The sequence below is a fragment of the Pogonomyrmex barbatus genome, unplaced genomic scaffold, assembly GCF_055798465.1.
Source record: "Pogonomyrmex barbatus isolate J1 unplaced genomic scaffold, ASM5579846v1 scaffold5, whole genome shotgun sequence".
Lineage (NCBI taxonomy): Eukaryota > Metazoa > Arthropoda > Insecta > Hymenoptera > Formicidae > Pogonomyrmex > Pogonomyrmex barbatus.
In genome coordinates, this window is record NW_028297149.1 from 6,529,040 (window position 1) to 6,556,493 (window position 27,454).

Genomic DNA, 27,454 nt, shown 5'->3' on the forward strand with positions numbered 1-27,454 from the left:
TCGATTACCTATAACACGTTTTAGAGGCTACCATGGGGAATACCCGTGTACATAGGGATCGTTCGACGTCACGTTCGACGGTTAGTCATCAATATTATTTAATTATAAATTCTCTTCCCACCTGGAATGTTTTTTTGATCATATGTACGATATAGACCCATATACTTATTGCGCTCTATATATGCTATGTGTACATGTCTATATATATATATATATATATATATATATATATATATATGTAGAACGCAATTGCATAATGATGCTGTTGCAACGATGCACGCACCGATCATTATGCCTGCATCATGTTGCTCACGATATTTTCGCGTAATATACCGGCGCGCTCGATTGTAGGATGTGTATCTACATAGGACTGTGATATTAGAACTGCCTTCGAAGTTCACGTCATTATATACACACACATTATATACACGTCATATATACACACAAACTTGATGTGTAGCATGTATGTTGATACGTTAATTGGAGTTGAACATTTGCTACGCGTCTACAAGACACACCTCTCGATCATCCGCACGTTGTTCGACTGGCACGCATCATAAATGTTACACCCTGTAAAAAAATAGTTAAATTGAAGCGAATTCGATAAAAAAAAATTTCTTCTCTGTATAATAAACGCTTAATCTTTAAAATTGAAATTTTTGAAAGGTTTAAATAAATTTTATTCTGTTTCTTCTCAAATATATAAATAAGTGTTAGACAAATTTTTAATATAGATTTTTCCATGTTGGAGAAAAAAAGCTAAAAGATGAACCTATGCAAGAAATTTAGTTAAAAAGAAAAGAAGCCTTATATTACATAAAATTAATCCTTTTTTTTTTTAGGAATTTAATTTACTATGTTGTAAAAGTAAATGAAAGAAGAAGAAAAAAATTCAATCCTACAAAACCTGTTTTTCCTTTCGTAAATTAGAAATTCATAGGTTTACAGAGAATATAAATTTGTATCAATTCCCTTTTTAATTTCTCTATTTTTTATGGGGTGCAAAGCGAATCGAAATGCAATTCTCACGTTGCAAGCCGCATTCATCGCATCCATTCTGCATTTGAATGCGTTTAGAAAACTCTTCACCGATATGTCGAATGTGGACATTCTCTTTGCAGTTTTTTACTCAATATTTGCTCATCGAAATCTCTCGATACGCGCTACTCATCTCATCGCATGTTTTAGGTTTTATAAAGCTCGCTGACTTTTCTTCTGATTGATCGATTTTTACTGAACGAAGATTAGGGTAGTTGACTATCGTCAGCATGAATTTCTACAATTTAAAAACTCAACAACTGTAAATATCATACGACTTTCTCTGCTTGTAATCAGAATGACGATGAATAGATAGCGAAAATTCGATCCATTCTGTATCAGCAGTGGTGTAGTCCGAAATTTGCAACTATAACTGCAACATTTAAAGTAATTTTAAAGTAACAACTATTAGTTATCAACACTCTGCCTTGTACTACACTGCTGTATTAGCGTAGGAAAATATTTAATTCAAACACTGATTTTCAATAAGATATATAAATGGATATGACTAATGAGATTAATATGTCAATAAATTAATTGTTTTAACTTACTATTTTTTTTCTCTGTTTGCACAGTGAAGGTTAGTGCGATTGATATCACGGAGAATCTTTTCTTCGCCATTTTTGGACAAAAAGACACCGAAGATTTTACATTTTCATTAAAAGCGAAGCTACAGCCGTGGTGGACGGTTAATTTCTTCAAGGTGAGGAATGATTATATCAGTTTCCTACATATATTTAATTGTCTTCAATTACAATTTAACAAATAATTAATTTTCGGTAGGTGTCATTCTCATTATACATGCTCGTCAGTGTCATAGTATTGATTAATTTGTTAATTGCTATGATGAGCGACACATATCATAACATTCAATCACAGAGTGATATCGAATGGAAGTACGGTCTCAGTAAACTAATTCGCAAGATGCAAAAGTAAGTAAATGTAATTTCGACAAAAAATATTTTGCAAATGGAAAAAATTAATTCTTAAAATTTTAATTCTTAATCCTTAAGACTTTAGTACAAATAGCGACTAAATTTTCATCAAAGATCTTTTTAAAAATTATTATATAAAAAATTATATAATTATATATAAATTATATAAATTATATATAAATTACATAATTTAAAAATTATTTTATATAAAATAAAAATTGAAATTTTCGTATCACTTACATATATTGATAATCACATTTACAAAAATTTTTTTAAATCTTGGAGTGTAATTCTTTCGTCTGACTTTCATATAAAACTTAAATGCTTGTGCAATCTTCATTTAAATTTGTAACTCTTTGCTGTAATTATATTCTCGATCTTTCTTCTCAAAGGGCGAGGACTGCTCCAGCACCATTAAATCTCATTACCACATGGGCGGAGTATCTTAAGAATGCTTGTATGAAGGAACGAATTGCAAGGCAGAAAATCGGCAGATCGCGTGGATATATGGAACCCGATATGCATCAAAGTTTCCCAAAATTTTCCACCGTATGTAGATGCTGTTTGTTGCATATTATAATGTCACAATTTATTAGCAATATTTTATTGCATTTCTATCAGTTACACATTAAAGAACTCTAAATTTGGTCAAATTTTATCACATTTCTGATAAATTAAAAACAAAAATCGAAAATTCCGAAGTGTTTTATTGAATAATTCCACATAAATTTTCTTTCTTTATCCTTATTAAGTAATTTTTAATAATTCTTTTTTTCTCTTTTTTTTTAGAATAACAAAATGCTTCCTTTACCGCGAGCAGCGAGGGACCGAATTAACTTCTCGTTACTTCAATCAAGTCCGTCTACCAGTCAAACTTCTTTAAATAATATTCCGAAGATACAAAATGTCGTCGATTGGGATACAGTCCGTCGAAAGTATCGCATGCGATTCGGAGACGAAGTCGAGAAACCGTCCACTGTAGAGGCAACGCTTACTGAAATGGCTTAAATACATAAAACTAACGTGTCCATTATCACATGCAGTTTTCCATTTTGCATAATTTTTTTATTATTTTATATCGTACTATCTTATACTATAGTGTATTTATAATAGAGGTGTCATAAGCGAAGTACTTTCTACGTTTGTACGTTTTCTTGCGATATTGCTAATTATAACGAAATACATATGTATGTGTAATCAATGTGAATATGCGAAGTTACATCTAAACGTTTCCATTACCCTTCATTTTATCTCGCCTTTCCCAAACGGTGGCTGTGCGTTGGTTATCAGATAAAAAATACCTCGAACGTCAGTGTTGATAAATTCACCCATAACAGCAATGCTGGAATTATTACTGCCGCATTTACCAAGCTGGAAATCCATCCAATTGGCGCATTGTACGGCGACAAAGCCGTCCGAATGCACAATAGACTCGGCGAAAAATTGATGCGATCTACCGTGGCTGCAGGACTCTAAAAATACAAGCTAAATCAATATCCTCTTGCATTTTGTATTGTAGAATACAATGTTGGTATCGTACGGGATGAAAATACTGGGCATCCGGGTTGCCTAAATGTTCCTCCGTTTGGATAAAAATCCGCATGTCCTATAGGTCTAAGAAAGCCTAAACTGCCAGCACAGGTGTGGATAACATCCACAAAATTGGCATCTTCAGCATCCAGTCGCTCCTCTGTGTCCTTGAAATAAGGCGTCTCATATCCTGGGCCAGCCGGATCGAGTCCGGTAATCCGACCGAGTTTTTTGGACACATAATTACCAACATATCCGGCTACGTGAGCACCCAAGCTGTGTCCCAAAATATGAACGTCATCAAAGGAAAGTTGAGCCTCTGATCCGAGAAATTCGATGAACGCAGCCACGTATTCACCCACCTGCAAAATACGAATGCTGATTTTGCATTACGTTTCTGTATTGCAAAAGTTAAATGCGCATATTAAAACAAATTGAATCAGACTCTTTTTTGTAAAATCAATTTCGTTTTTATTTTCATTGTGACAATCTGCATATTACAAACAGATCTTTTTTTTTTGTTATATCCTGCATGGATATAACAAGTTTATTACTACAGATATCACTTTCCGAGAAAAATAAAATGTTCTTTTTAATAATTTAATCTTTTATTAAAATATATAAATTTTTTCATTCACCTGACGAGTGAGTTTGACGGACGTCAGATATTCTTTGGTCGAACCGGCGAACCAGTCTATACAGATCACATTATAATCCCCAATGCTGAGATAATTTCGTCGAATATCGTGTACCCAAAAAGCATTTCCATTCTCTGTCCATCCGTGAATAATAATTTTGGTTGGCCATGCTGAATTAAATGGTGAATCTCTCAATTGTGTAGCATCATCCACTCGTAGAGAAACGGCTTGTTCTTTATTATTCTTGGTATAAAGTTCATAATTTATATCCTCCGCTTTAAAATCCAAATCAAGGATATTACCAATTGTCCCGTGATCATTTGAGATGATCGATGTCGGATTTATAAAAATGTCTAGAAGACCTTCCTCAGGATGATGATTTTGAAAACCTTGAATTGATGGCCGATTTCCCAGTAATTCAGCTATATTAAAAGATATATCTAAAAACAAGTAATAAAAATAGACTCTATATCACTCGATCATTGTTTTTTATTATAAAATTATATATGTAAAAGAAACGACACGTCACTTAGGAGCAAAGATACGAAGAACGTTGCAACTAGTGGAGTCATTATGATAACTTTCAATGTTTTCGTTGGACGATTTCTTATATACCTTTATATACCTTATGTTACGTAAATGAAATATTTTTATATTACTCGAGCTACATTATTAGATCTTATTACCAATATCGAGCACAAAGCATAATAAGAATTGTCCACGAACTTCCGCTGCTTGTTTATTCTAATTTAAGCACATCTAAATAGTAACATAGAGAAACATAATTTAATTACATTTCTATAGGTTTTATAGATTTGGAACTGATTAAAACAATATTTATCAAAATTATACAAAATTATAGTTTATTGTACTGATAAAGAAGCAAAGATACAAAAATACAAAATTATAAGGCTATTTTAGTAGTTATGTAATCTTCTTTCGCATTAGTGACATATATAATACTCCTTCCTCAAAATCCTTGAAATCATGAAATAGTTTCATTTACTCAACATAGTTATAAATCTAAAGAACTATATTTAAAACCTCAAAAAAAGAAACTGCAATATGAGTTATAAAGGTCCTCAATATAAACAACAGGAATGTAATTTTACGATTTGTTTTTCTGGAGATATACAGTTTCTTTGCCATATCTGTTAGATATAACAATATTTAATCCTAATATAGCAGCTTCTTCACGCACAATTTCCTCTTCTTCTTTTGTTAAACCTTCTGGGAGAGATTGTCTTGTTATGTCATCGCTATTGATAATGGTTTCACACAAATCACGAGCAGCTTTTCGAAATTCAGTAATTTTCGTTTTATCTTCCTTGGATTTAAAGCAGTTTTTCCACAAACGTTTCTCTATTTCCAGATACTCACGCTGTTTCGCATTAGCCTGTAAGAAAACATTCATATTATTATAAAAAAATTAGTTTTTTTTTAAATCTTGTCTGTTTTTGCCTCACTGTCTGAATTGCTTTTTTGATAACTTCATCTCGTGGTTCTAATGCATGAGCATTTTGCAATTCCTTCATTGCTGCGTCGTATTCTCCAAGATTCAGCAAAGCTTTTCCAAAACTACGATACAAGAATTTCATAAACGATATAAATTTAACATGATAATAACTAACAACAGTACATACTTAAAATAGCTTTTAGCTGTTGGTATTGGCACTTTTCTACAGGCTATGCAAGCCTTACGAGATTCATTTAAATGGTTATGACAAATGGCAAGATTAGTGTAAGCTCGTGAAAGATATTTTTTCATTTTTTCTTCCTCTGCATTATCTTTTAATCGGATCGTCTCCAAGCAATCTATAATTTTCCTATATCTGTAAAAGAAAAAATATATATATATATACATATATATTAAATAGATATAATTATACAATTGTAGATATTTTATGTATTTACTCTCGTATCGCCAATTTGTGGTTATATTTTGTAGCATGGTTTTTAGCAGATACAAACATATGTGATACAGGCTTTAATACGTTTTCAAATGACTGCTTCTCTTCTAAATCAAAGTCATTATACATACTTGCACAACCATCATCAACATAATCTAGTAACTGAACCACAAATACTACTTCCTCATTAGGTGGAATACGAGGTGGACAACCAAAAGCCTTATAAGCAAGATCAGGATGTATCAGAAATACTGCTATCTCATGCTTTTGCATAGTACTTATACCAATTTCTAAACCAGATATAATACAACTCTGGCCTAAGCGCAATGTTCTTGGATTGCCAGTGGAATAAGTAGAATCAAAAGGCTCATCTCTGTACTCAAAATATCCAATATAATGAATTGTAATTTGTGCATTGCATGGAACAACTTCTCCAACACCTTTCTGCTTGACAAACTTCATGACCTAACAATTTCATTATACTGATTAAAATTATATGCTTATCTTTATTTTATTAATATCAATCAAATTATAGATGACAGAATTGTATCTCATTTTTGGACAGGTAAAGAAAAAAATAATACATAAAAAACAATGGAAAATCTTATTAACTTTTTTATCTGGAGTTATACTTGTCATCTTTGCTTTTAGCTTTGAGAAACTCATGCCATAAAGAGACATGATTTCTTTCTCGTTATCTTCAGTTTCATCTTCAAATTCATTCATATTTAACATATTCAACATTTCTTCATTGCTAAAATGAACATGAGGAGAAAATCCAATTTCTTCTTCCTCCTCAATCTCTTCTCCAATTTCAAATGTAACTCCATTATCTGATATTAAATCACTGAAACAATTTCATTATAATAAATATAATAATGTGAATTCACTAATACAATTCTCACCTGATTCTCAAACCACCCAGCGAACGATCCCAATTCGTCATTCTTTAATATTTAAGTTGAAAAATCGTTTTTAATTCTTTATCTTTTACTCTGTCTTTGATTTCCCCCGGTTTTTTTAGTTCATCGAACACCCTCGAACGAAAATAATAGGTACATAAGCAATGAATGTAAGAATTTTATTTTTTTTCTCACGAATATCTTTAAAGATACACCAGTGTCTTCTCTTTCGTAGTTCTTTAACGAATATTTGCCTCACAATTTAATATCATGGTTTTGATTTGAGAATTCAAAACTAATTCAGCAAATGCCCGAGAACGGTATCGGATAACTGAATCACAATAGGTTCATTCCGTGAAAAAAAAGTGCTACGCTGTATAATCTAGGGCCCTATTCTTAAAATATATTGCACAAAAAATGAAAATCCTATAATGTACGTGGCATATATTATAGGCTTTTCATAGGCGACATGTTTCAAGAATAGGGCCCCTAGTCGTAAACGATTGTGACCAATAAAATTCATTGCGATAGAAATGTGTGTACTATAAAAATTTGTGAAAATTAGATTATATAATTGCTCTTTTTTTCTCTTGTTTTCCTGGCACTTTTTATCTCTAAGAATCAAAATACTAATCTGTGGAGAGAGAAGCAGGCAATTGATCCATTTCTATATAAATATAAATGTAATGTAAATTGCCTTTAAGCTTGCTTTTTAGTTCTAAAAATTAGAAAAAGATAAAGAGAATAAATTAAGCCAAGATTAAAGTTAACCTACATAGATAAAAATGAACATGAGAGTAATTTCTTTTCCAATTTTACTTATGAGCATTATTGACTGCGTCAGTAGAGAAAGCAGATTAGTGAGCGTTCAGTGATTTTTCAATATGATTGGTCTTTATTGAATCTAAGTATAGAAACCAATCATAATAAAGAATCATTGAACGTTGATCTGCTTCCTCTGCTGAACGCAGCCATTGTTTCTTTATACAATATTAAAATCCATTTTTTAATGCTACACTAGATTGATCTAAAATTTTGTTTCTTATTTTCACCCAACTTCGAATACATTTTATATATATATATATTTCATTTATAATAAATGTACAAATTTTCAGCTATGAAAAACAAACTTCCGGATAGACAACTGAGAACGTGGCAGAATGATCAAGTGATATGGCAAAAAAATAAAGATATCGTAATATTCATTTTTATCAATGTTTACTTTAACCTCAATTTAATTTACTCTATTTTTTCTAATTCTTAAAATTAAAAGAAGATAAAAAGTATGTTAAATTAGGATTAATAAAAAGTTAATTTATATAGATAGAAATATATAATATATAAAAGATACGGTATGAAAAGTGAATCTGCATAGTTATATCGCGACTGTTGACTGGCATTGAGTGTTCATCATGTTATTCAGGATGTCTTCGCTATCCAAGAGTGCGCTAATGTCAAGATATCTTGCGCAGGCGCACTGTCCGCTGAACAAGCAGAAGACTACATGTGAACAATACCGCGAAATTGTGTTTACTATTGTTCTATTCAAAGCGAATAATGTCTATTGTTGTTTGCTTCGAAATATCTTCGCTCTAAATTATTCTCTGGAAAGGATCGAGGAAAATATTTATATTGCATAAATGATAAGTGAATAAGATAAACTTCAGATTGATATCTTAACTTTGAATGACACATAATGCGAATGATACATACAACAAAATTTTGTATCTACTTATTTATGAAATTATTGATTTTCATAATTAATCATCATTGATTTATAATTTAGACATATTATTAATAATATATATTTATAATTTAAACATATTACATAGTTTATAAAATGTAATTGTATTATATTATAGACTGTAAAATGTGAATATAAAACGTTTTTAGATATATCTTGAGTATCTAGTATTAAAAATGTTGACAACAATTTGTTATAATTATAATTTCTTCTTTTATTATTAATAGTTATACATGTCAATATATTTTTTTACTTAAAATAACAATGGCACTCGAAACAATAGATAAACATTAGATAAATAAAAATATAATTACATACTATTTATTTAAATAGTTTGCTCTTTCCTTTTCGCTCACGATGTTCATTGTATGAGTTTCTGTGATCGATCTGTCATAGATTTATCGATTAGCGAGCAGTACAGATACGTAACCAGCTGATGTTTTTATCAACTGAAAAAAAAAATATACGAAGTATATGTAAAATGATAATAATACGCGTGTGTTAGGGCAATAATAAATAATTTAAAAAATTTAGATAAAATAAGATGGACGGTTTTATAAGAATAACTTGGATTAAGCTTAATAAAAATCGATGATTAACTCAATCGCTTATAAAAAAATTTCTACTTACATTCTCAATTTCTCATTTTTTCATATTACCATAAGAAAAAAAGAAAAAATTAATAATTTTATTCATTATTAATGAAATATCTCGGAATATCACCAGAATTATTCGATAAGTTAATCGCCGATTGAATTAATCGTATTTTTTTAATCGTATTTGTATGACAAATTATGGATATCTTACACTGCAAAACATGGACAATGTCATAGGAAATATTTTTCCCGCGGTAATGTAGAGAGGCTTTTCGGTACGAATCATTATCAGTAAGAGATTTCTTGCTTCATTCGGTGTCAGCAAATACCACGTGTAGTTATACACCGCGTAAAATATTCCTTCGGCCTGTAAATATTGTTACATCATAAAACCTGTATTATTTAAATATTTTATAAATAACATAAATCACAAACTTGGAAGACTCTTATATGACGGTTCAAATAGATCAGAAAATTTCTAGAAATTTTCTAGATCAAAACATTAGATAAAAGAAGCAGTACAAATGTAATATTTGTAATATTATTTTGTCGTATTTGTATGAATGATAAGTATACTTACTTTGCTTATAAGAATCTCCCCGACTACACAATACAGACACATATGAACGAAGGTATTAATAAGAATCGAAACGAGCCAACATATTCGCATAAAGGAGACTTTGTCGACTCCATCAACGATCTAAACATAATAATATATTTTCTATCAACGTTTTTTTTGAAAATTTTTTTTAGAAAATTTATTTTAATATCCTAGCTTTAAATACGTGCCATTTTGTACAGAGGAATTAAAAAACATCGTGATTATAAAATGAGATTTTTCTTTATCTCCTTTACTTTAATTGCAGCGAAAAATAATAACAAAGATATCTTACTTACTACAATAGATATCTTTATTTAAGAAGAAGATTAATTCTTTTCCTTTTTAGCAACTTACATTAACAATCAGAAATCCTTGAAGACAAAACAGCGTAGCGAAAAATATTAATAATGCCAAAAGCATTAAATTGAAGATATTGTCGATGATATCAACAGACCTACGAGTAAGATATACTGTAACACTGGATGATTTCGATCAAATAAAAAACCCATAGGAATATAAAAACATACACATATAAAACACACACACACACACACACACACACACACACACACACACACACACGGGGAGAAAACATTATGATATTATTCTAAAAGATTTTAAAAATGTCTAAAAATGTCAGAAATGTCTTAAAAACATCTTAAGGACATTTCTTAGACAAATATATTGTTTGGATTATTTTGCAAAAATTGATTATGAAATTCGTTCGACATAAGAAACTAATGCAATGCAAATTATCATACTTCTCTCATATTTTATTATTTCGAAAAATGATACAGCGTAAAATAAAGCACAAATCGAGTTTAAAACAACCTAATGAGACGTAGGTGATCCTGGATATTCAAGGATAATTCAGTCCTGAAATCTTTGAAGCCGTCCAAATTCAATAATCGCTCTTTGAGAATATCAAGTTGGGCACATATGTGAAATACAAGCAGGCTCAAAAAGGTATCGATGCCCGTGTAAGAAATTGCGGCCATTACGATCGATGTAGCTTGAGCGCCAATCGTGATTTCGTAGTACGGACTTTCCTTTATCTCTCGAAAATAATACGTTTGCACCAGCATCGGTTTCCCCGGTGCATCGGTGATGTTTGTCAGATATCTCATTGAATATCCAAAGCAAGGAGGAATGATGAGAAGGATGCACGCTAAGCTCATCATGGTACATCCGAACATGACCATCGCTCTGGCAATTCTCGCTTGCTTTATCATAGTATTTCGTTCTTGCACTGTTTTCCTCCTGATCCAATCCTCCGTAACCATGTTTATGATCGGTATAAGATCTTCAGGGAAGAATGCAAAAATATAGATAAATAATCTCTTTGAGAAATAAAGAGAGATAAACCGTTGCCAAATAAACAGCATTGTTCGTATAGAAAAAGAAATTTACCTTTCTTGTGAAACCACATAATGATAAATTTCACGACGGTCGCTGTGAAGGGCAGACCGATTTGCAAATTGTCTGTCATCGCCATTATGTCGCCCCAGACTCTCAGCAACGCAAATATTCCGGGTATGACCGACACGAAAAGCATTGTGATAAAAATAATAATGGCACGTAGATCCGCCAAAAATCTCTGCCGACGACTTAATTTATCATCTGGCCAAAGACCGATGATCTTTAGAGAAATTCGATTTATTCCAATCGCCCATTCTAAGTCTATGTCATTACCAGATTTTTACTGATTAAGTCAATGGAATGATCAATTACAAATTAAATCGTACATTATTTGTAATGATATTGTTTTTTAAATAATTAATTAAACAACGGTGATTAAACATGAGGATTCATAAAGTTTCACAATAAACCTTTCTACGCGAAATAAACGCGTTAACTTTCAAATTATTTTCCTACGTACAACAACGTCGTTTAATTTTTAACAATTTATCATTTTTCCTATTAATAATGTTTTCAAAAAAACAACACGAATAACAGGATAGTTCACAATAAACTCGTGCACTATATTCTCATAAACTCTCGCAATTTCAATAATATAATGTATAAAAATATTTATTTTATATATATATATATATATATATATATATAAAACACACATATATATATAAAACATATATATATATACATACATATATATATATATATATATATATATATATATATATATATATATATACACACACACACACACACACACACATTTTATATATATATATATTATTTTATATATATATATATATAAAACGATCGAATCTCATAATTTTGATATTATATATTTATTAATATTAAACTTAGCAATAACAATAAGAAAATATAAACACCTGTATATGCCAATTCTTTAGAGCTATCCATGTCTAGGACCAAACGGAGACTGACATTTTTTTATGAATTCAACATTCTCCCTTGCCTCTTAGGGAGTACGATTTTCACGCATGCTCACGGAAAAAGTTTTGAAATGCACGTGCTAAAGTGCAAAGTATGGGCATTCGTAAATATTTTAGATACTAATGTCTGCTGTCTTTTTAATGGATGTGTAGTTTCTCATTTGAACAATTTGTACGGTCCTCCTATAGCATTATTAAATAGTCTATGAATATATAAATGGGTGCAACGTCCTTTAATGTTCCTGGAGCGCTCATTATTAATTTATTCCCTCGTCCCTTGCCTCTCTTTGAACTCGGCTTTTTTTCAACAATTTGCATTTCTCAAACTTCACTGGCATTTTTCGTCGAGCAAACTTTAAAATGCAAAAAAAAAAAAAAATGATTACCACGTAGTTTTCACGAGTGATGCATAGATATATATGTTTGTAGCAACGTGAAAGAGCCAAAAGACAGTAACACGAAATAGACTAATCGTCACGAAAGTTAAGTAGGATGAATGTACGTTAGGTAGAAAACATTAACGCAGTGCAGTGAAAAATAAGGAACAATTGTATATAGTATTTGTAAATTATATTAAACTACTATATTAAATTCTTAAGTAAGTGTACACAAATTGACGTTGTTTATTAATAATTATTTAGTGCAATTGTATATAGCAAGGTAAATTATTAAATATATCAAGGGATTGTTATATTAAAATAAGGATATTATAAGAAGATACACGTGTTGCAGATATTAATTTTATATATTTTAAAAACAAATATTTTATATCTTTCGAAATTTCGAATCTAAAATTTTGCGTAAATTAAAATGTATGATAAAATAATACATAGGATACTTTAATAAAAAGTACAGCATTCTTAATGCAAGTACGATTATTGATTATAGTTTTATTTATTATAGATTATATATATGACAGCTTTTTTTATTCAAATTAATGATTTTACCTTATTCGTATGGAAACACAAAATCCGTTTGGGGCATTGAGCATTGCTTACTAGGATACTTTTTTCTTTTATCGTAAAAAATCCAGTTCCATTGATAATTCCTCTGATCAATATTTAAATATCATCGATTGGCGAGTAATACCGATATATAACCAGCTGATGTCTTGATCAACTGAAAGCAAAAGTATAAGAGGATTAAGCGACGATACTAAAAATAAATTAGATATAATTTAGAATACATTTATAATTTAAATAAATTTAATTTGATATTCCACAATATACTTAAATATTTAAATGATAAGATATATCTTACGCTACAAAACATAGATAGCGTCATTGGAAATATTTTCCCTGCGGTTATATAAAGAGATTTGTCGGCGCGAATCATTATTAACATCAGGTTTCTGGCTTCGCTCGGTTTTAACGAATACCACTCATAATTGTATACCGCATGATATATGCCTTCGCACTGCATTAAGTAATAGATAAATTTAAATTTCAAAATCTTTATACACAACAAAGATGACGCATATTTATGATCGCGTGTTAATTAATGTGCTAAAAGACTAATGTGAACTAATGTGATGTGTTAGACTAAATGCTAATGTTGCTTCTCAAGAAATAATAATAGAAATTGATAGATGCATATTAAAGTTCTATAAAAGAATCTTATACATATTTTAATAATAAGCAGCATTCGTCATCATCAATTATACTAATGACTCATAATGAGTTGAAACAGGAAAAATATAAGAAGAAATAATACTCACTTTTGCGATGAGAATTTCGCCGACTACGCAATAAAGACACATATGAACGAATGTATTAACGAGTACCGAGACGAGCCAACATATTCGTGGGAAGGAAACATTGCCACCATCATCAATGATCTAGCACAATATATTAACATACATGTGATTATATTTTGCTTCTTTTATTACTTTACCATTGTAAAATATTAGCTAATGAGAATCGCTAAAGCAATAATTATTTGCGTAATTATTTGCATGAGAAAATAATCAAAGAGAATTTTTTGTAATAAATATTTATTTGTACATTAATAATTTTCGGTAATGTTTTTGTGCATTAATTGATATTTTAACCTAATTCGATTTTAATGATCAAAAGTAATAAATCTCCTCCGTTATTTTGCGACTTACACTTATTATCAGAAAGCCCTGAAGGCAAAATAATATTGCAAAATATATCAACAATGCCAGAAGCATCAAATTGAATGTATTATCGATGATGTCGATGGACCTGTGGAACATTAACATTAACATAACATTTTGTAAATACATTGTAAATATATTATATGTCGCTTTATTCTGATAATACGATAAACTTTATAACTTTTGTATCATTGATCGAAATGTATCTCATTTCGTGATGTGTATCTTCATATAATAAAGTTAACGCTTCACCGCAGAATCAATTTTATTGTAAAAATCTTTTTTTATACGCAATACAATTTTGTATTACGCTTTCAACTTTCAGAAAATTATAATATCTTATTTACAATTCGAAAATATATCCTACTGTCGACAATCACGAAATCGTGAGGCTAAATTTAAATCATTTGATTTAATTAATTCATCATAATTAAGATATGACACACTCAGTGGACCGTCGTCGACAATTAATCAAACTACAATTTACAATTTAAAGTAAAGGAACTCAAATCTGCAACCTGATGAGACGAATGTGATCCTGGACGTTCATCGAGAGTCCGACGTAGAAGTTTTTAGATTCTTGCAGATTGAGCAATCGCTTCTTAAGAATTTCCATCTGGGCGCATATATGAAAGACGATTAAGCCTAGAAAATTGTCAATGCCCGTGTAAGAAAATGCGGCCATTATAACGGCTGCGGTCTGCGCGACGAATGCGATTTCGAAATATGGACTCTCCGTCGTGTCTCGAAGATAATACGTTTGCAACAGTAATGGTTTCCCCGGTGCATCGGTGATATTTGTCAGATATCTCATGGAGTATCCGAAACACGGTGGGATGATAATAATGATTATTGCTAGGACCATCATGACGCATCCAAACACGACGATTGCCCTCGCAACTCTCGCTTGCTTTATCATAGTATCGCGTTCCTCCAGTGTTTTCGTTTTCATCCAGTCCGCCACAACCATATTCACGACTGACATAAGATCTTAACAGAAGTAAGAACTCGGAAGTTAAATCATCATATAAATCGGGAAAGGAAACTAAAAAATTATCATCTATATTGATATAAAAAATATCTATGGCAGCGACGTACAAGAAATAAGAATTTTATTTATTCACCGATTTCTTTATTATATATTATCATTAAGAACGTTACGATTACGGATTATCGTGAATAAGTAAATGACAAATTAAATATAAAAAGTAAAAATATAATATAGTATAGTATATAAATATAAATATAGTATAAAAAAGTAAATACAGTTATTTTAGTGTAATAAATATTAATCTCTACCTTCTTTTCGAAGCCACATAATGATGATTTTGATGGAAGTGGCTGTCATAGGTAACGTGATTTGCAAGTTATCTATTATTGCTATCATATCGTTCCAGATTCTTATCAGTGAAAATATTGCGGGTATGATCGACACAATAACTATCGTATTAAAAATGATGAAAACTCGTAGGCTCGCAAAGAATTTCTGTCGACTGCTTAATTTCTCATCAGGCCATAAGCCGATCATTTCCAAAGTAAAGCGATTTATTCCGATGGCCCATTCTAAATCTGCATGATTACCATAACATTATATAACTATATATTTTTAATAAATATGTGCTAATATAACTCCTATTTGACACTGTAATATTAAACTCATAATGTTTTCTGCATAAAATATATAAATATGCAACGTGCATAAATCTGTGATTTTATATGTCCATTTTAGCAAATAAAACAAATAGAATATTTTTTAACAGTTTTCTCTATAAGCATGATAAAATATCAAAAATTTGACAATTGTAATTTATATATTTGTAAAACAAACTGCGATGTCACAAAAGTAAACGACCTGCATTTCCGTCATTTTTAGAGATGTCCATTTCTAAAGACACATAGAGAAAACTGGCCTGTATTTTTCGTTTTTTATTCAGTTTTATTCAGTTATCCTCGCTCTTTAAAAAAGATAATAATTATTCATGACTATGGCAAAATTACTGTAAGTAGTATGCTAAAATACAAAGTATGAGGTCTCACATAAATATCACAAAGATATATCAATGTGTTTGCCATATTATTAGCTTGTCGCTAATCGAAAGTTTATAAATTTCTAAACGAACAGAATGCTTTTTATGAAATGTTCTTCTTCTATGTTTTATTCCCTTTTATTATTAATTCACTTCGTTTTCCTAATATCCCGCATCTACGTTCGCTTTTTTCACTTCGAATTTTACGAAACTATTAAAGAAAGTATATAAGAATGCAAAAAATAAATGCTAACATCGCGTCGCCACAAAGTTTTACGGGTGGTGCATTGGTAATAACCCATTGTTATAGCAACGTGAACAGGACAATGAATGGCGAGACAATGTCGCGAGGTATTGCGAGAACAAAATGAAACAGGTATTTTAGTTCATAGACAACATTCCTACGTGAAACATGCATTAGCAGTTAAGTATAATCAAAACATCGAATTTTGAATTTCTTTTGTATTTTACAATTTTAATATACTTAATAAATTTATTAAATATATATTTTAATATAAGAAAAACATTTACGCGATATATTAAATATATATACTCATATGAAATTATTACTTGAAATATTATTACTTACATATTTAAAAAAAAAAACCAATTTAACTTTTTATACTAAAATTTAATCAACTTAAATGCAGATTAAAAGAAATATTTCAATCTGCATATATATATATATATATATATATAAAATGTTTTAGAAGTGTTTATATAATAAAGATATGTAAAGATCTATCCAATTTTTTTAGATATTTATCTTTATGTGTTAAAAAACTATCGTATTTACAAAACTATATCAGAATTAAGACTCTATTAATCAATAATCAATCAATGTGGTGAAAATTCATATTATCATATTGCATTATTAACTTTTGAAATAAATTGTGATATCATTTATTTCATAAATATAATAAATAAAATCATAAGTTCATGTCTTATACCTTAATGTGTGTGCAAAAATAGATTTATGATTTATTAATAAAATTGTTTCTAAGACAAAAATCAAAAGAATGAGTACTAACAAAATTTTGAAAGCATTGTTATCAATTTTATTAATTCTGTATTCAAAATATAATATGCTGCATAAAATACATTGTATTTTATATGATATATTATATTTTGCATTTATAATTACATATACATCCATATATATGTCATGAATTTTCTTAATTGTAGTAATTAATTGTAATATTTTTTAATAAATATACTTATTTTAACAATAAAATATTTGATATTTTATTTTTTAAAAATAACCTCTTTTAAATTTCCAAGAATATTTTAAAATATAATCGCAGTTCCAAAAATTTGGGACTTTAATCACAAGAATTTAAAGTTTCGAATATTATCAAAAGTGTTAAAAAAATCGATTAAAAAAATTAAGTTATCTATAAATTCAAAAGTTTTGCAAGATTTTACAAAAATCTTAATTACAAGAATTTAAAATTTTAAAAATTAAGTTAAATTAAGTTTTAAAAATTAAGTAAAATTGCAAAAATCAAGTTTCAAAAATCGGCAAAATATCGGTAAGAAGTTACATTATCTAAAATTCCGAAAATGTTCCAAGCTTTCCAAGAATAACAATTAGAAATCTCATAGAATATCATAGAATCACAAAAATATAATCTTAATTATAGATACGGCAAAGAAGTTGTCTATAATTAAGATTCCTGATTAGTCGCCGCGGCCATATTGACGATATATCATAGGCGTCATCATAGGCGAGAAATGATATAGTAAAATTTATTGCATTTAATTTGCAAATAAAGAGATATTTAATTAAAACGACACTTGAGATGACTTTAAGACACTTGTGAAAATGGATGGCTGCAATCCTTTTCCTTCTTGATAGTTAATAAATTGTTAAGCATTAAAAAGCATGTGAAATGAAACCTGTTCAGACAGAGAAACACACGGTTTGACAGCTGTCGAAAGAAATAAAAAATGTTTTTACATATAAAATGCAAAAATCACTTTAGCTGCTGTCCATTTTTACAAATTTGATAAGTATGAAATAAGTCATAAGTCTACGATAAAGCACATAATAATGAAATTAGGTGCAATAAAAAATTTTATTGTCAGCACGCCGCTTAACATAAAGATGAACGCGGATAATAAGATGAACAATGATGAATGGACTTTTAATTTTTACAATAACGCTGTGTCAACGTGTTAGCTGACTAGTCAGGGTCAGAAGATTTAATAACAACAATTAAAATAATTTAAATAAGTGTTAAAAGTTGAGAAAATGTCAGGAGAATATAATTGGTAAAGAGCTTACACCATTTACAGTTTCGAGAATTTTTCATGTTTTTCAAAAATCACAACTAGAAAATTCGATATTACAGAAGTATTAAAAAAAAAGAAGTTACAGTATTTATAACAACAATTTAATAACAACAATTTAAATAATTTAAACAAGTATTAAAAGTTGAGAAGGTATCAAGAGAATATAATCGGTAAAGATCTTACACCATTTAGTTTTGAGAATTTCTCAAATTTCCTAAGAATTTCCACAACTAGAAGACTCGAATATTATAGGAGTATTAGAAGAAAGAAGTTACAGTATCTATTTTTAATAACAACAACTTAAATAATTTAAACAAGTTAAAAGTTGATGGAAACAAGTTAAAAGTGTCAGGAAAATATAATCAGTAAGGAGCTTACAATGTCTATAATTTAGAAAATTTTCCAAGGATCACAATTAGAAATTTCGAATATTATAGAAGTATTAGGAAAATATAATGGTAGCGACGCAGCGTTGCAATAAAAAGTTTATCCATCCTTGTTCACTTTATTTTTGTCCTTGTCCATCTTCATATTAAGAGGCGTATTTCAATATGGTTCCGATTTCAATATGGGTGCGATTAACCAATCAGAATTAAGAATTTTATGAATTGATTTCAATATGACCGCGATTAATCAATCAAAAAAATGCTTCAAAGTATTTGTTTTATGAAGTGTACTGCTATGGATTATAAATAAATGTGCGCATACACGTTTTACGCGCACAATCCAATTCATATTCTCATGATACTTTATCAACTTTTAAGGCTTTTGATAAGTCGCAGCGGTCATATTGAAATCGTGATCATATTGGAATCATAAGCGAGAAATAATACACTGAAATTTATTGAAATAATTTGCAAATAAAGAGATATTTGACTGAAATAACACTTGAGATAGAGTTTTAAGGTACTTGTGAAAATGACGGATATTCTCCTACCGTTCCTGATAGTCAATAAATAGCTATAAAAGCAAGTAAAGTAAAGCCTGTTTAGGCAGAAAGACACACGGTTTGATAGCTATTGAAAGAAGTGAAAAATATACTTTTACTACATACAAAATTCAAAGGTAACTTTAGCTGCCATCCATTTTTATAATTATATTATATTATTTTGGTACGAAATAAGTCACATTAAGCATATAGTAATGAAATTAAATGTAATAAAAAATTTTGTTTGGCCGCGACAGTTGACAAAGTATCAGGAGAATATGAGTTGAATTTCGAAAAGCAAAAATGCGCACATTTATCTATAGTTCATGTCACGTATACTATAACAAAATGCGCGCGTATGCACTTTACGGAATCTAGCCATAATCAACAAAGAAATTATATTTAATAATTTCGAGGATTTAGAGCTTTGAGAATTGATTTATGCTTCGATCTTAGTCTTAATCTTAATATTAGTCTTAACTTAATTTTAAGGACCTGTTTACCTGGAAATTCAGGCTGCGTATGCGCGTACGTAAGAGAACATAATCACAAATTGCACGTGGTGACCAACTGACTAGAAAATTGTGAATGTAATTATCAAATGAGATAAATGCAAGCAAAATGAATAGTTATCAGTGGTATCAAATAGTAATGTTTGGAGCATTACTTTTATTATCAAGTGCTTTTATAACACATTTATTACTTCAAAAGCAAAAAAGATGGAAAACATGGACATTTTCTCTTCCTATCGCTTTTTTTATCGCGCATGCGTATCACATCTTTTCTTAAGGAATTAAGACTAAGTTAAAAGATGGAAACTTTCTGAAATTAAGATTAAGACCGATATTCATAATCAGTTCTTTATATTTAAGATCTTAAGATGACATTTCAACCAATAAGATAGCTGTATAAGCTTATTTAAAACAATCTTAAATATAAAAACTAATCATGAATATCGGTTTAAGACCATGGTTAAGACTAGGGAAGCATAAACGATCTTATGGTATTCTTCATTTCCAACTTTTAGGGACTAAGCCCTAAATCTTTAAAAGCAAATATTTTAAGATATAATGAACAAAATGTTGGAATAACTAAAATTTTGAGAGAATTGCAATTCTAGGAATTTTAAAAACTTTTAATTTATAAACTCAATATATTAGAAAATATGAAGATTCCAAGAACGTTCTGAGAATGTTATATTAATTTGGAACTTTTATTAATAAACAAAGTTTAAGTCGGAAGTGTAATTGCGCACCGTTTACAGCGCTGATTCTCAATTATCCTACTGTTTCCCATTGTTGTAACGCCAAGAATCATTTTTGTTAATATTTAATTAATACGAATTAAAAATAAAATATAGAAAAATTAATAAAAAAATAACAACACAAACAAGAGAAATGAAGATACACGAATCTTTTCTTGCCTCTCAATGTTTTTCTTGCTCGTCCATTTTTTTATGTGATATTTACAATAATAATCAAATTTCGCGCGTTTTTGTCAACAATATTCGGCGCATTATTAATAATACCCTCGGCATACTTTGTATTTCCCTCCTACGTTTATTTTCTAATTCTGGATATGGATAACAGCTAGTTACTCTAATTACCTTTTCGAGCCTATGCTCGTGGCTCGGAAACGAATAGTCGTGGCCGATCGAGACATCGATGTCGGCACCGGGCAGTATCTGGTGAAGGAACGCTGTCATTCTTGTTGTCACGTGTCACGTGGAATTAAACACTGGCATCCGAACATCCATATCAATTAGATGACGGCGCGACGCCGTGGGCTAACAGGTCATGGGGGCCTGTCTCGGCCGCTGCTTAGCGAAGATCACAGATTCCATGCCGTACAGGTTAGAGTTGGATCGAGATGAAAGTCATGTCGATTGTTAGGTTTTCTGACAGAAAATCATTAGGTACCGATCTCAAATAAAAATCTTCATTTTGATACTTAAAGACACGATTGAATGAAAGACGCATTCAGAACTTTCAATATTTCAATGTATGACTCATGCCTTACAGTTGTATTCTGATTTTGGGCTGCTACATTTCAAGTCCATTAAGAATAAGATGATAAAGTACCAACTTCTTAAATTTCTTAAATTTATCTAAATATTCTTATGTTTTTAAATTTATATAAGTCTAGAAATTTAAAAAATTAGATGATGAAGATCTTCTCTTACCGATTTCTGTGTTTGCCTAGGAATTGTATTAATATACGACTATAGTTAGATGCTATGAAATATAAAAGATGTATTAAACTTGCTTGAATAAAAAAAATATCCTTTTTAATTTAATTAACTGAAAGTGTTTCTAATGTATTATAGATCTTAGAAAGTAGATATTGTATTTCATCGTTTCATTGCTTCGTTATATGTTCAGGTTTTATCAAAGGCACACCAGAATGTCTTCCCAAGAAGAAGAACAAGTTGAGGTATATGTATGTATATATATATATATATATATATATCCAATTGTTTTATAAAGTATGCTTTGCTAGCAGAAATAACTCTGCTATCTTATGTTTAGTTCATGGATGTTGGAAGGCATGAAGACCAAACTAAAGGTTCAAAAAGGTATCAGGTATTTTCTTTACTTTTAATGTTAATTTGAATTTATGATATTAACATTGCATTTATCTGTCATGCTTACTGGATATAGTCTATTATCATTCCTTTCTTTAAAAAGATTCAAGGTATGCCTTATTTAGTATACAAAAATAAGAACATTATAGAAAATATGCAATATCAATTTGATTTATAAAAAGTATTTTGATTTATATTATAAAATTATACGTATATTTGAATCATAGAAAAAGCATGGAGTTCCAACGACTCTGGAATTATTGGAAGATGGAAGATGGTCACGAGGCGGTAATAAGTACGCCAGATTGAATTCCAGAAATGATGTTTCTACAAGGTAACTATAACATTATTTAATTTTTTAATAATAATATTTCTAAGATTGTTGCATGTGTTAAAGAGTAAAAGATTATATGATTATTTTCAGTTCTGGTTTGGATACATCACTTCAAGTTCTTGATGCAAGAACGTTAATGAAACAGCAAGCTTATGTTTCATCTACTCCAGGATCATCACTAGATCTTGAATGGGAACACGAAGGTAATCAATCTATCATTACATCATTTTTATAAGTTTGATGATATATAGATAAATTATACTCGCGTAGGAATGCCTTTACTGGTCATGGAAGATGACAAAGGAGACACAGAAGGTTCTCTGACACAGACGTCATTTAACAATAGTCAACCTTCTAGTTTAACAGCGTCTCCTTGGTCCAGAGTCTCCAGTCCAAACAGTTTGGAATGGGATCCAGTAGAACCAGATATGGTATGTGTTGATATAGAGACTGAACGACTTCTAACGGAGATAGAGCAATTAACAGATAGAGCTCTAAAAGAGACGGGTGAATGGACCAGCTCTAACACTAGCTGATAAACGATTCAACTAACGGAATATTATTTGTATTTTTATATTATAAAAATTCGTGATGGGATTAAAACAGATGTTCTATACTTTTGTGAGACGCAAAGAGATATTACATTATTTCGATATTACTGTTTTTGAAACAATATAACCGCGTTTATATTGTCTCAAAAATGTGTATTGTACAATTTAGGATAGGCACTTCCGTTGTCGAATACGGAAATATGACGAAATATCTACATTGTGTAGATTATCTTATTATAGTCTAGCACGAAAGGAATTATGTCAAGAAAGAAATTAAACTGTCAAATCAGAAAAATATCTTCTATAGCGGCATATGCACATGTACGATATTTGTATACACAAATACACTTATATTACTTTATATTTAGTATACACAAATACTTTATTTGTATACATAAATAAAAGATCTATTTCTTTTCAATTTTAGATATTTAAATAAAAAGTTGAACTTTAGTAAACTTAAAATATATTAAGCTTTTAATTTCGCTTTTGCTTTACATAGCTTCCGTACGACAATAAATTATTTTTTACAAAGTAAAATCATGTGCCATATTTCTGTATTTAAAAATTTTAATACGTATATGCATTTAAATGACTTATTTTAACATAAAGTAATATATATATTAAGATGAAAGATTGTTTAAAGAATACAAATATGTATACAAGAAATTCTATTGCATCATATTATTTTTTATATAATTTTCGAGCTATTATAAAATGATATTAGATTTAAATCTGAGCTATATGCAGTTTAAAAAGCACACAACTGATTAATTTAGAAAGATAGCAAATGTACAAAAGAAAAAAAAGCATTCCGATAGAAATTATTTTATTGTAATGGAAACGGTGTTGAGATTGTTACTATAAATATGTGTGGTGTGTGTGTGTGTGTGTGTGTGTGTGTGTGTGTGATGTATGTGTGTGTGTGTGTGCGCGCGCGTGTGTATGTATGATGAATCTAGAATGCCTTAAAATAGATAATAAAAGATTATGAAGTTTGCTATAGTTTATGGCTGTGTTACTTATATTTCGTTTTATCTGATTTTGATATATTTCTGTTACATTGCTATATATATAAAATCTAAATATGCCTCATAGATTTAAGAGGTGAATTTTTTAAAATATTTAAATATTAGAAATAAACTCTCTGAAAAAATATGTCATATCAACCAAGAGTGTAAAGAAATATAGTTCAATGAATATATAAAGGCGTATGAGAAATTGAAAAATATTGCACTGCATGTGGACTGTAAAATAAATGTTAAGAAGTAATATGTTTATATATGCTTATATATGCTTTAATAAATAATTACTTTATTATATTTCTATGTACATACAAAAAATGAATTTAGATAAAATCCTGCGCTCTAGATCCTCTTCTTCTAACATATTATATTACATATTAAATTTTATTACAGTGGCTATACACATATGAAAAGTGTACGAAAGCTATAGAGTTACACAGACATATTTGTATAACTTACATTTATTACAAAATAGTATCATATTAGGCTATTATGCAATGCAAATTTATCAATAAAAATGATGATAATATAATAACAAATACATTTTGGAATTTATAATAATAGAATAGAATATATAAACACAAGTATTTGAAAAAAATAATTATTTATCAAAATAAAATTTATTATTATAACATACACATTAAAATTTATAATTCAATTTCAGTGTCACTTTTAATACATTTAGAATATAAATGTAAACAAGTAAAGACATATATTTTGAAAGAAAGCGACTAGTATACATGAACTCATAATTGAAGTTGAATATTTTTTTATGTTAATTTTTATTTCAAATATGAAATTAAAATATCAAATTTATTAAGATCACAATTCAAATGCTGTTTGTGAGAACAATATGGATATGTACTAACATACTAATGCATATATACTTTCGTCATGTATTAGACATATTTTCATGAAAAAATCAGATAGCAATACGTACAAGTTTTTCTTAAGCTTATAAACATAAGCCTAGAAACGATAACCGTAAAACGTGTATAAAATTTAGTGTTTTGTGACGTATTTCTATATATTTCATAAAAGAATAAATTATACGAGAAATAATCGTCGTAAGATTAATAGAATAATTGCGGATACTAAAGAAGCGATAAGAATACTCCAAAATAAATCGTTTGAAGAGGACATCGTTTCTACGCGATTTAAAATAATCTCGGGTTGTTGACGGTCAGCGTTCTCTGCCGGAATTGCATCCACGTTACGATGCCGTACCTCACTTTCAGATATATTTCCTGAATTATCCGTAAATAACACATCTGACAAAGGTGAGTCGTCAGCCTATAATAATTTTTTAAAAATGTTTTTCAAGTTCTTGCTTTATAACTATGATCATACATACTTAATTGTATAGTAATTAAATATACATTCATATCGAATTACATAGTAGATAAATAGATGCTCAACTTTTTATAAGAAACATGCATATTTCAAATAATATAATCGCTTACTTTGAGAGCAATCGTTTTCAACATAGTCTGTTCTTCCTCAGTGATAGGTTTCTTAACTGAGTTCTTCGATAATAAGTTTACAACTTTACCACATGTATCACACTGCCAGTTTAGTGATCTGAAATCAAGGATCATTAACATGACATTTCTTTGCAATATTGCAAAATCTATCTGTACTTTTTAGCAAGCTTTTGTCGTTCTTCGGTGCTGTAATCTAACGCTCCAATCGTGCCACTTCCTGGAGTAGGCATAAAAGCAATCAGAGCTAGCAGTGCCGTTCTAATACTCCATGACGGTTGCCATGTTTCAGGATGATGGCCAGAGATACTCAGGCATATCTTTTTGTTTATCTCAAAACGTCCATTAGGCTAAATCAGAGGAACAAAGAACATAGCAATATCAGGACATAATTTATATAACTGGCTTATCTTCTAATATCCACTTACTGTCAATAGAATGATGTTTGGTGGTTTCATAGGATACTCTGGTGGTAGTAAGATCCTTCCATGATAAACACCACCCTCGAAGTCGGTAGACGGCGGTCCCTGTACTGTGAAATGCCATTCAAACAAGTTATCCTCTAGAGGGGACGCATAATATTCTTCAGTAGCCTCGTGTAGCTCTTGCGCCTCTCTCATTAACCTCTTTACCGCTAAAATACATACACTTAATAAGATAATGATTTTTGTAACTCGCATAAAAAAATCTGTTTATACAGATGACAGATAAGCAGGTTTCGAGAGGATATTAATATGTTAGATACATATACATAAGCTTATATCATACATCATTATGGAATAATCAATGCGTCAGCGTACGATCATCGGAAAGGAGGCACGGCCGGATATCGAAGGTTAACTGATAATCCCACGAGATGCTCTCCACGAGTACAACAGCCTCGTGGAAATATGTCAGTCGCGCGGATGGTATGTCAAAACAATGTGTTTTGACCGGCGCAATTAGCGCGTCGAGGCACGACTCACCTGGACTCTTCGCGTTGTATTTTCCCTCGAATGACATCCTCGCGTCCGGCTCCTCGTGAATATCCTCCTCGTCGGGGCGCCTCCCGGTTGAAGATCAAAAGAAGAATGGAGAGTACCCGCCGGGAACGACGCGACACGAAACTGCTTCTCTTTCTCTCTCCCCTTCTCTCTTTCTCTCTCAACCGATCTCACTGATGCATTGCAACTCGATTACGGACGTTACCGCTCACATATTTGCTTGTCGTCCCGGACGATTTTTAGCGTCGTCGACGGACCGGTCGTGCACGCCAAGAGGCGAGGAAGCGAGACGAGACGCGATGCGACGTGAGGTGTGACGTGACGTGACGTGACGTGGTGGTGAACTCGAGGCGCTCGCGCTCGCGCCGCTTCTATTTATCGCCTCCGAAGTCGCCCACGCGACCTTGCGCCTTGGCAGAGAGATCGTCAACGAACCGCGAATTCTCGCTGTACACCTCGATTCTCTCTTCTCGGCCTCGTGGTCTCAAATCCAAACCATTAGAGAAATATTTCAAGTCATTATTCCACAAAAAAAAAAAGAAAAAAGAGAGATATATTTTTACCTTTATCTTGTTACGCGACATGCTCCATTTATCGCTGTTTTCCCTTTGCAATGATTGCCTTACAATTTTTTTATCGGTGGTTCACTTTTATCTGTAATTCGCGTGAAATCATTTAAAATTTAAATATTTATCAATGTAACTTGAAGATAGAAGCACGTTTTAATTTTTAAATGTAAATTATAAATATATATTTGTAAAATTTAAGAAACATATCATATTAAAATTTTATTCTGAATCTTAACACGAATTTTATAGATTATTTAATATAAAGTGCAGGCTTAAAACTGGAACTTCATTTATATTTTAT

The 27,454-nt window shown here is 30.2% G+C and overlaps 7 protein-coding genes across 15 annotated transcripts; 2 read left to right on the forward strand and 5 right to left on the reverse strand.

Annotated features, from left to right (window-relative positions):
• The first annotated feature begins 66 nt into the window (after positions 1 to 66).
• LOC148935413 (short transient receptor potential channel 6) lies at positions 67 to 3,200 on the forward strand. Its single transcript, XM_089082195.1, has 5 exons — positions 67 to 80; positions 1,614 to 1,741; positions 1,822 to 1,970; positions 2,366 to 2,522; positions 2,763 to 3,200. Exons 3-5 carry the CDS (start codon positions 1,840 to 1,842, stop codon positions 2,979 to 2,981), a joined length of 507 nt encoding a protein of 168 aa, XP_088938321.1. The 5' UTR covers positions 67 to 80; positions 1,614 to 1,741; positions 1,822 to 1,839; the 3' UTR covers positions 2,982 to 3,200.
• On the reverse strand, positions 3,017 to 4,810 carry LOC105434023 (pancreatic lipase-related protein 2-like). The gene is made up of 4 exons (XM_011649577.3): positions 4,671 to 4,810; positions 4,142 to 4,581; positions 3,514 to 3,865; positions 3,017 to 3,445 (listed from the first exon to the last, which is right to left on the reverse strand). Exons 1-4 carry the CDS (start codon positions 4,711 to 4,713, stop codon positions 3,216 to 3,218), a joined length of 1,065 nt encoding a protein of 354 aa, XP_011647879.2. The 5' UTR covers positions 4,714 to 4,810; the 3' UTR covers positions 3,017 to 3,215.
• Positions 4,760 to 8,356, reverse strand: shu (inactive peptidyl-prolyl cis-trans isomerase shutdown). 2 transcript variants are annotated; one of them, XM_089082183.1, is made up of 7 exons: positions 6,957 to 8,356; positions 6,664 to 6,898; positions 6,056 to 6,516; positions 5,785 to 5,973; positions 5,608 to 5,719; positions 5,343 to 5,537; positions 4,760 to 4,900 (listed from the first exon to the last, which is right to left on the reverse strand). In XM_089082183.1, the coding sequence occupies exons 1-7, from the start codon at positions 6,995 to 6,997 to the stop codon at positions 4,886 to 4,888; spliced, it is 1,248 nt and encodes a 415-aa protein (XP_088938309.1). In that variant the 5' UTR covers positions 6,998 to 8,356; the 3' UTR covers positions 4,760 to 4,885. The 2 variants fall into 2 exon arrangements, with proteins under 2 accessions (XP_088938309.1, XP_011647883.2); XM_011649581.3 differs by lacking the exon at positions 4,760 to 4,900 and having other exon boundaries at positions 4,978 to 5,537; positions 6,957 to 8,355.
• A 409-nt stretch (positions 8,357 to 8,765) lies between these two features.
• On the reverse strand, positions 8,766 to 11,586 carry LOC105434148 (4-vinylanisole receptor-like). Its single transcript, XM_089082198.1, has 6 exons — positions 11,305 to 11,586; positions 10,726 to 11,197; positions 10,249 to 10,348; positions 9,874 to 9,993; positions 9,505 to 9,660; positions 8,766 to 9,146 (listed from the first exon to the last, which is right to left on the reverse strand). Exons 1-6 carry the CDS (start codon positions 11,447 to 11,449, stop codon positions 9,096 to 9,098), a joined length of 1,044 nt encoding a protein of 347 aa, XP_088938324.1. The 5' UTR covers positions 11,450 to 11,586; the 3' UTR covers positions 8,766 to 9,095.
• Positions 11,587 to 13,095: 1,509 nt separating this feature from the next.
• LOC105434030 (odorant receptor 10-like) lies at positions 13,096 to 21,375 on the reverse strand. Its single transcript, XM_011649583.3, has 7 exons — positions 21,233 to 21,375; positions 15,676 to 15,945; positions 14,895 to 15,366; positions 14,365 to 14,464; positions 13,975 to 14,094; positions 13,518 to 13,673; positions 13,096 to 13,376 (listed from the first exon to the last, which is right to left on the reverse strand). Exons 2-7 carry the CDS (start codon positions 15,902 to 15,904, stop codon positions 13,326 to 13,328), a joined length of 1,128 nt encoding a protein of 375 aa, XP_011647885.2. The 5' UTR covers positions 15,905 to 15,945; positions 21,233 to 21,375; the 3' UTR covers positions 13,096 to 13,325.
• On the forward strand, positions 21,248 to 24,417 carry LOC105434029 (uncharacterized). 8 transcript variants are annotated; one of them, XM_089082189.1, is made up of 7 exons: positions 21,250 to 21,541; positions 22,008 to 22,065; positions 22,155 to 22,201; positions 22,287 to 22,320; positions 22,438 to 22,544; positions 22,635 to 22,747; positions 22,815 to 24,417. In XM_089082189.1, the coding sequence occupies exons 2-7, from the start codon at positions 22,030 to 22,032 to the stop codon at positions 23,078 to 23,080; spliced, it is 603 nt and encodes a 200-aa protein (XP_088938315.1). In that variant the 5' UTR covers positions 21,250 to 21,541; positions 22,008 to 22,029; the 3' UTR covers positions 23,081 to 24,417. The 8 variants fall into 8 exon arrangements, with proteins under 8 accessions (XP_088938317.1, XP_088938318.1, XP_088938313.1 ...); XM_089082190.1 differs by having other exon boundaries at positions 22,008 to 22,059; XM_089082186.1 differs by having other exon boundaries at positions 21,250 to 21,478; positions 22,008 to 22,059.
• A 304-nt stretch (positions 24,418 to 24,721) lies between these two features.
• On the reverse strand, positions 24,722 to 26,950 carry LOC105434031 (ubiquitin-conjugating enzyme E2 J1). The gene is made up of 5 exons (XM_011649584.2): positions 26,567 to 26,950; positions 26,030 to 26,235; positions 25,761 to 25,951; positions 25,584 to 25,701; positions 24,722 to 25,413 (listed from the first exon to the last, which is right to left on the reverse strand). Exons 1-5 carry the CDS (start codon positions 26,601 to 26,603, stop codon positions 25,168 to 25,170), a joined length of 798 nt encoding a protein of 265 aa, XP_011647886.1. The 5' UTR covers positions 26,604 to 26,950; the 3' UTR covers positions 24,722 to 25,167.
• Positions 26,951 to 27,454: the final 504 nt, after the last annotated feature.

Coding starts and splice junctions, on each gene's coding strand:
- LOC148935413 (XM_089082195.1), top strand. CDS start 1,840: ATGCTCGTCAGTGTCATAGTATTGATTAATTTGTTAATTGCTATGATG. Junction 1,971..2,365: donor CTAATTCGCAAGATGCAAAA/GTAAGTAAATGT, acceptor TTCTTCTCAAAG/GGCGAGGACTGCTCCAGCAC. Junction 2,523..2,762: donor GTTTCCCAAAATTTTCCACC/GTATGTAGATGC, acceptor CTTTTTTTTTAG/AATAACAAAATGCTTCCTTT.
- LOC105434023 (XM_011649577.3), bottom strand. CDS start 4,713: ATGACTCCACTAGTTGCAACGTTCTTCGTATCTTTGCTCCTAA. Junction 4,582..4,670: donor CTTCGTATCTTTGCTCCTAA/GTGACGTGTCGT, acceptor ACTTGTTTTTAG/ATATATCTTTTAATATAGCT. Junction 3,446..3,513: donor ATGCCCAGTATTTTCATCCC/GTACGATACCAA, acceptor TTGTATTTTTAG/AGTCCTGCAGCCACGGTAGA.
- shu (XM_011649581.3), bottom strand. CDS start 6,997: ATGACGAATTGGGATCGTTCGCTGGGTGGTTTGAGAATCAG. Junction 6,517..6,663: donor GTATAACTCCAGATAAAAAA/GTTAATAAGATT, acceptor TGAAATTGTTAG/GTCATGAAGTTTGTCAAGCA. Junction 5,538..5,607: donor TCAAAAAAGCAATTCAGACA/GTGAGGCAAAAA, acceptor GTTTTCTTACAG/GCTAATGCGAAACAGCGTGA.
- LOC105434148 (XM_089082198.1), bottom strand. CDS start 11,449: ATGCTTTTCGTGTCGGTCATACCCGGAATATTTGCGTTGCTGAGAGTC. Junction 9,994..10,248: donor AAGGATTTCTGATTGTTAAT/GTAAGTTGCTAA, acceptor TATTATGTTTAG/ATCGTTGATGGAGTCGACAA. Junction 9,661..9,873: donor GGGAGATTCTTATAAGCAAA/GTAAGTATACTT, acceptor CAATATTTACAG/GCCGAAGGAATATTTTACGC.
- LOC105434030 (XM_011649583.3), bottom strand. CDS start 15,904: ATGATCGGCTTATGGCCTGATGAGAAATTAAGCAGTCGACAGAAATTC. Junction 14,095..14,364: donor AGGGCTTTCTGATAATAAGT/GTAAGTCGCAAA, acceptor ATATTGTGCTAG/ATCATTGATGATGGTGGCAA. Junction 13,674..13,974: donor GCGAAATTCTCATCGCAAAA/GTGAGTATTATT, acceptor TACTTAATGCAG/TGCGAAGGCATATATCATGC.
- LOC105434029 (XM_089082185.1), top strand. CDS start 21,423: ATGGGGGCCTGTCTCGGCCGCTGCTTAGCGAAGATCACAGATTCCATG. Junction 22,321..22,437: donor TTTCTTTAAAAAGATTCAAG/GTATGCCTTATT, acceptor TTTGAATCATAG/AAAAAGCATGGAGTTCCAAC. Junction 22,748..22,814: donor TCTTGAATGGGAACACGAAG/GTAATCAATCTA, acceptor ATACTCGCGTAG/GAATGCCTTTACTGGTCATG.
- LOC105434031 (XM_011649584.2), bottom strand. CDS start 26,603: ATGTCATTCGAGGGAAAATACAACGCGAAGAGTCCAG. Junction 26,236..26,566: donor ATACAACGCGAAGAGTCCAG/GTGAGTCGTGCC, acceptor TATGTATTTTAG/CGGTAAAGAGGTTAATGAGA. Junction 25,414..25,583: donor TGAAAACGATTGCTCTCAAA/GTAAGCGATTAT, acceptor AAATTATTATAG/GCTGACGACTCACCTTTGTC.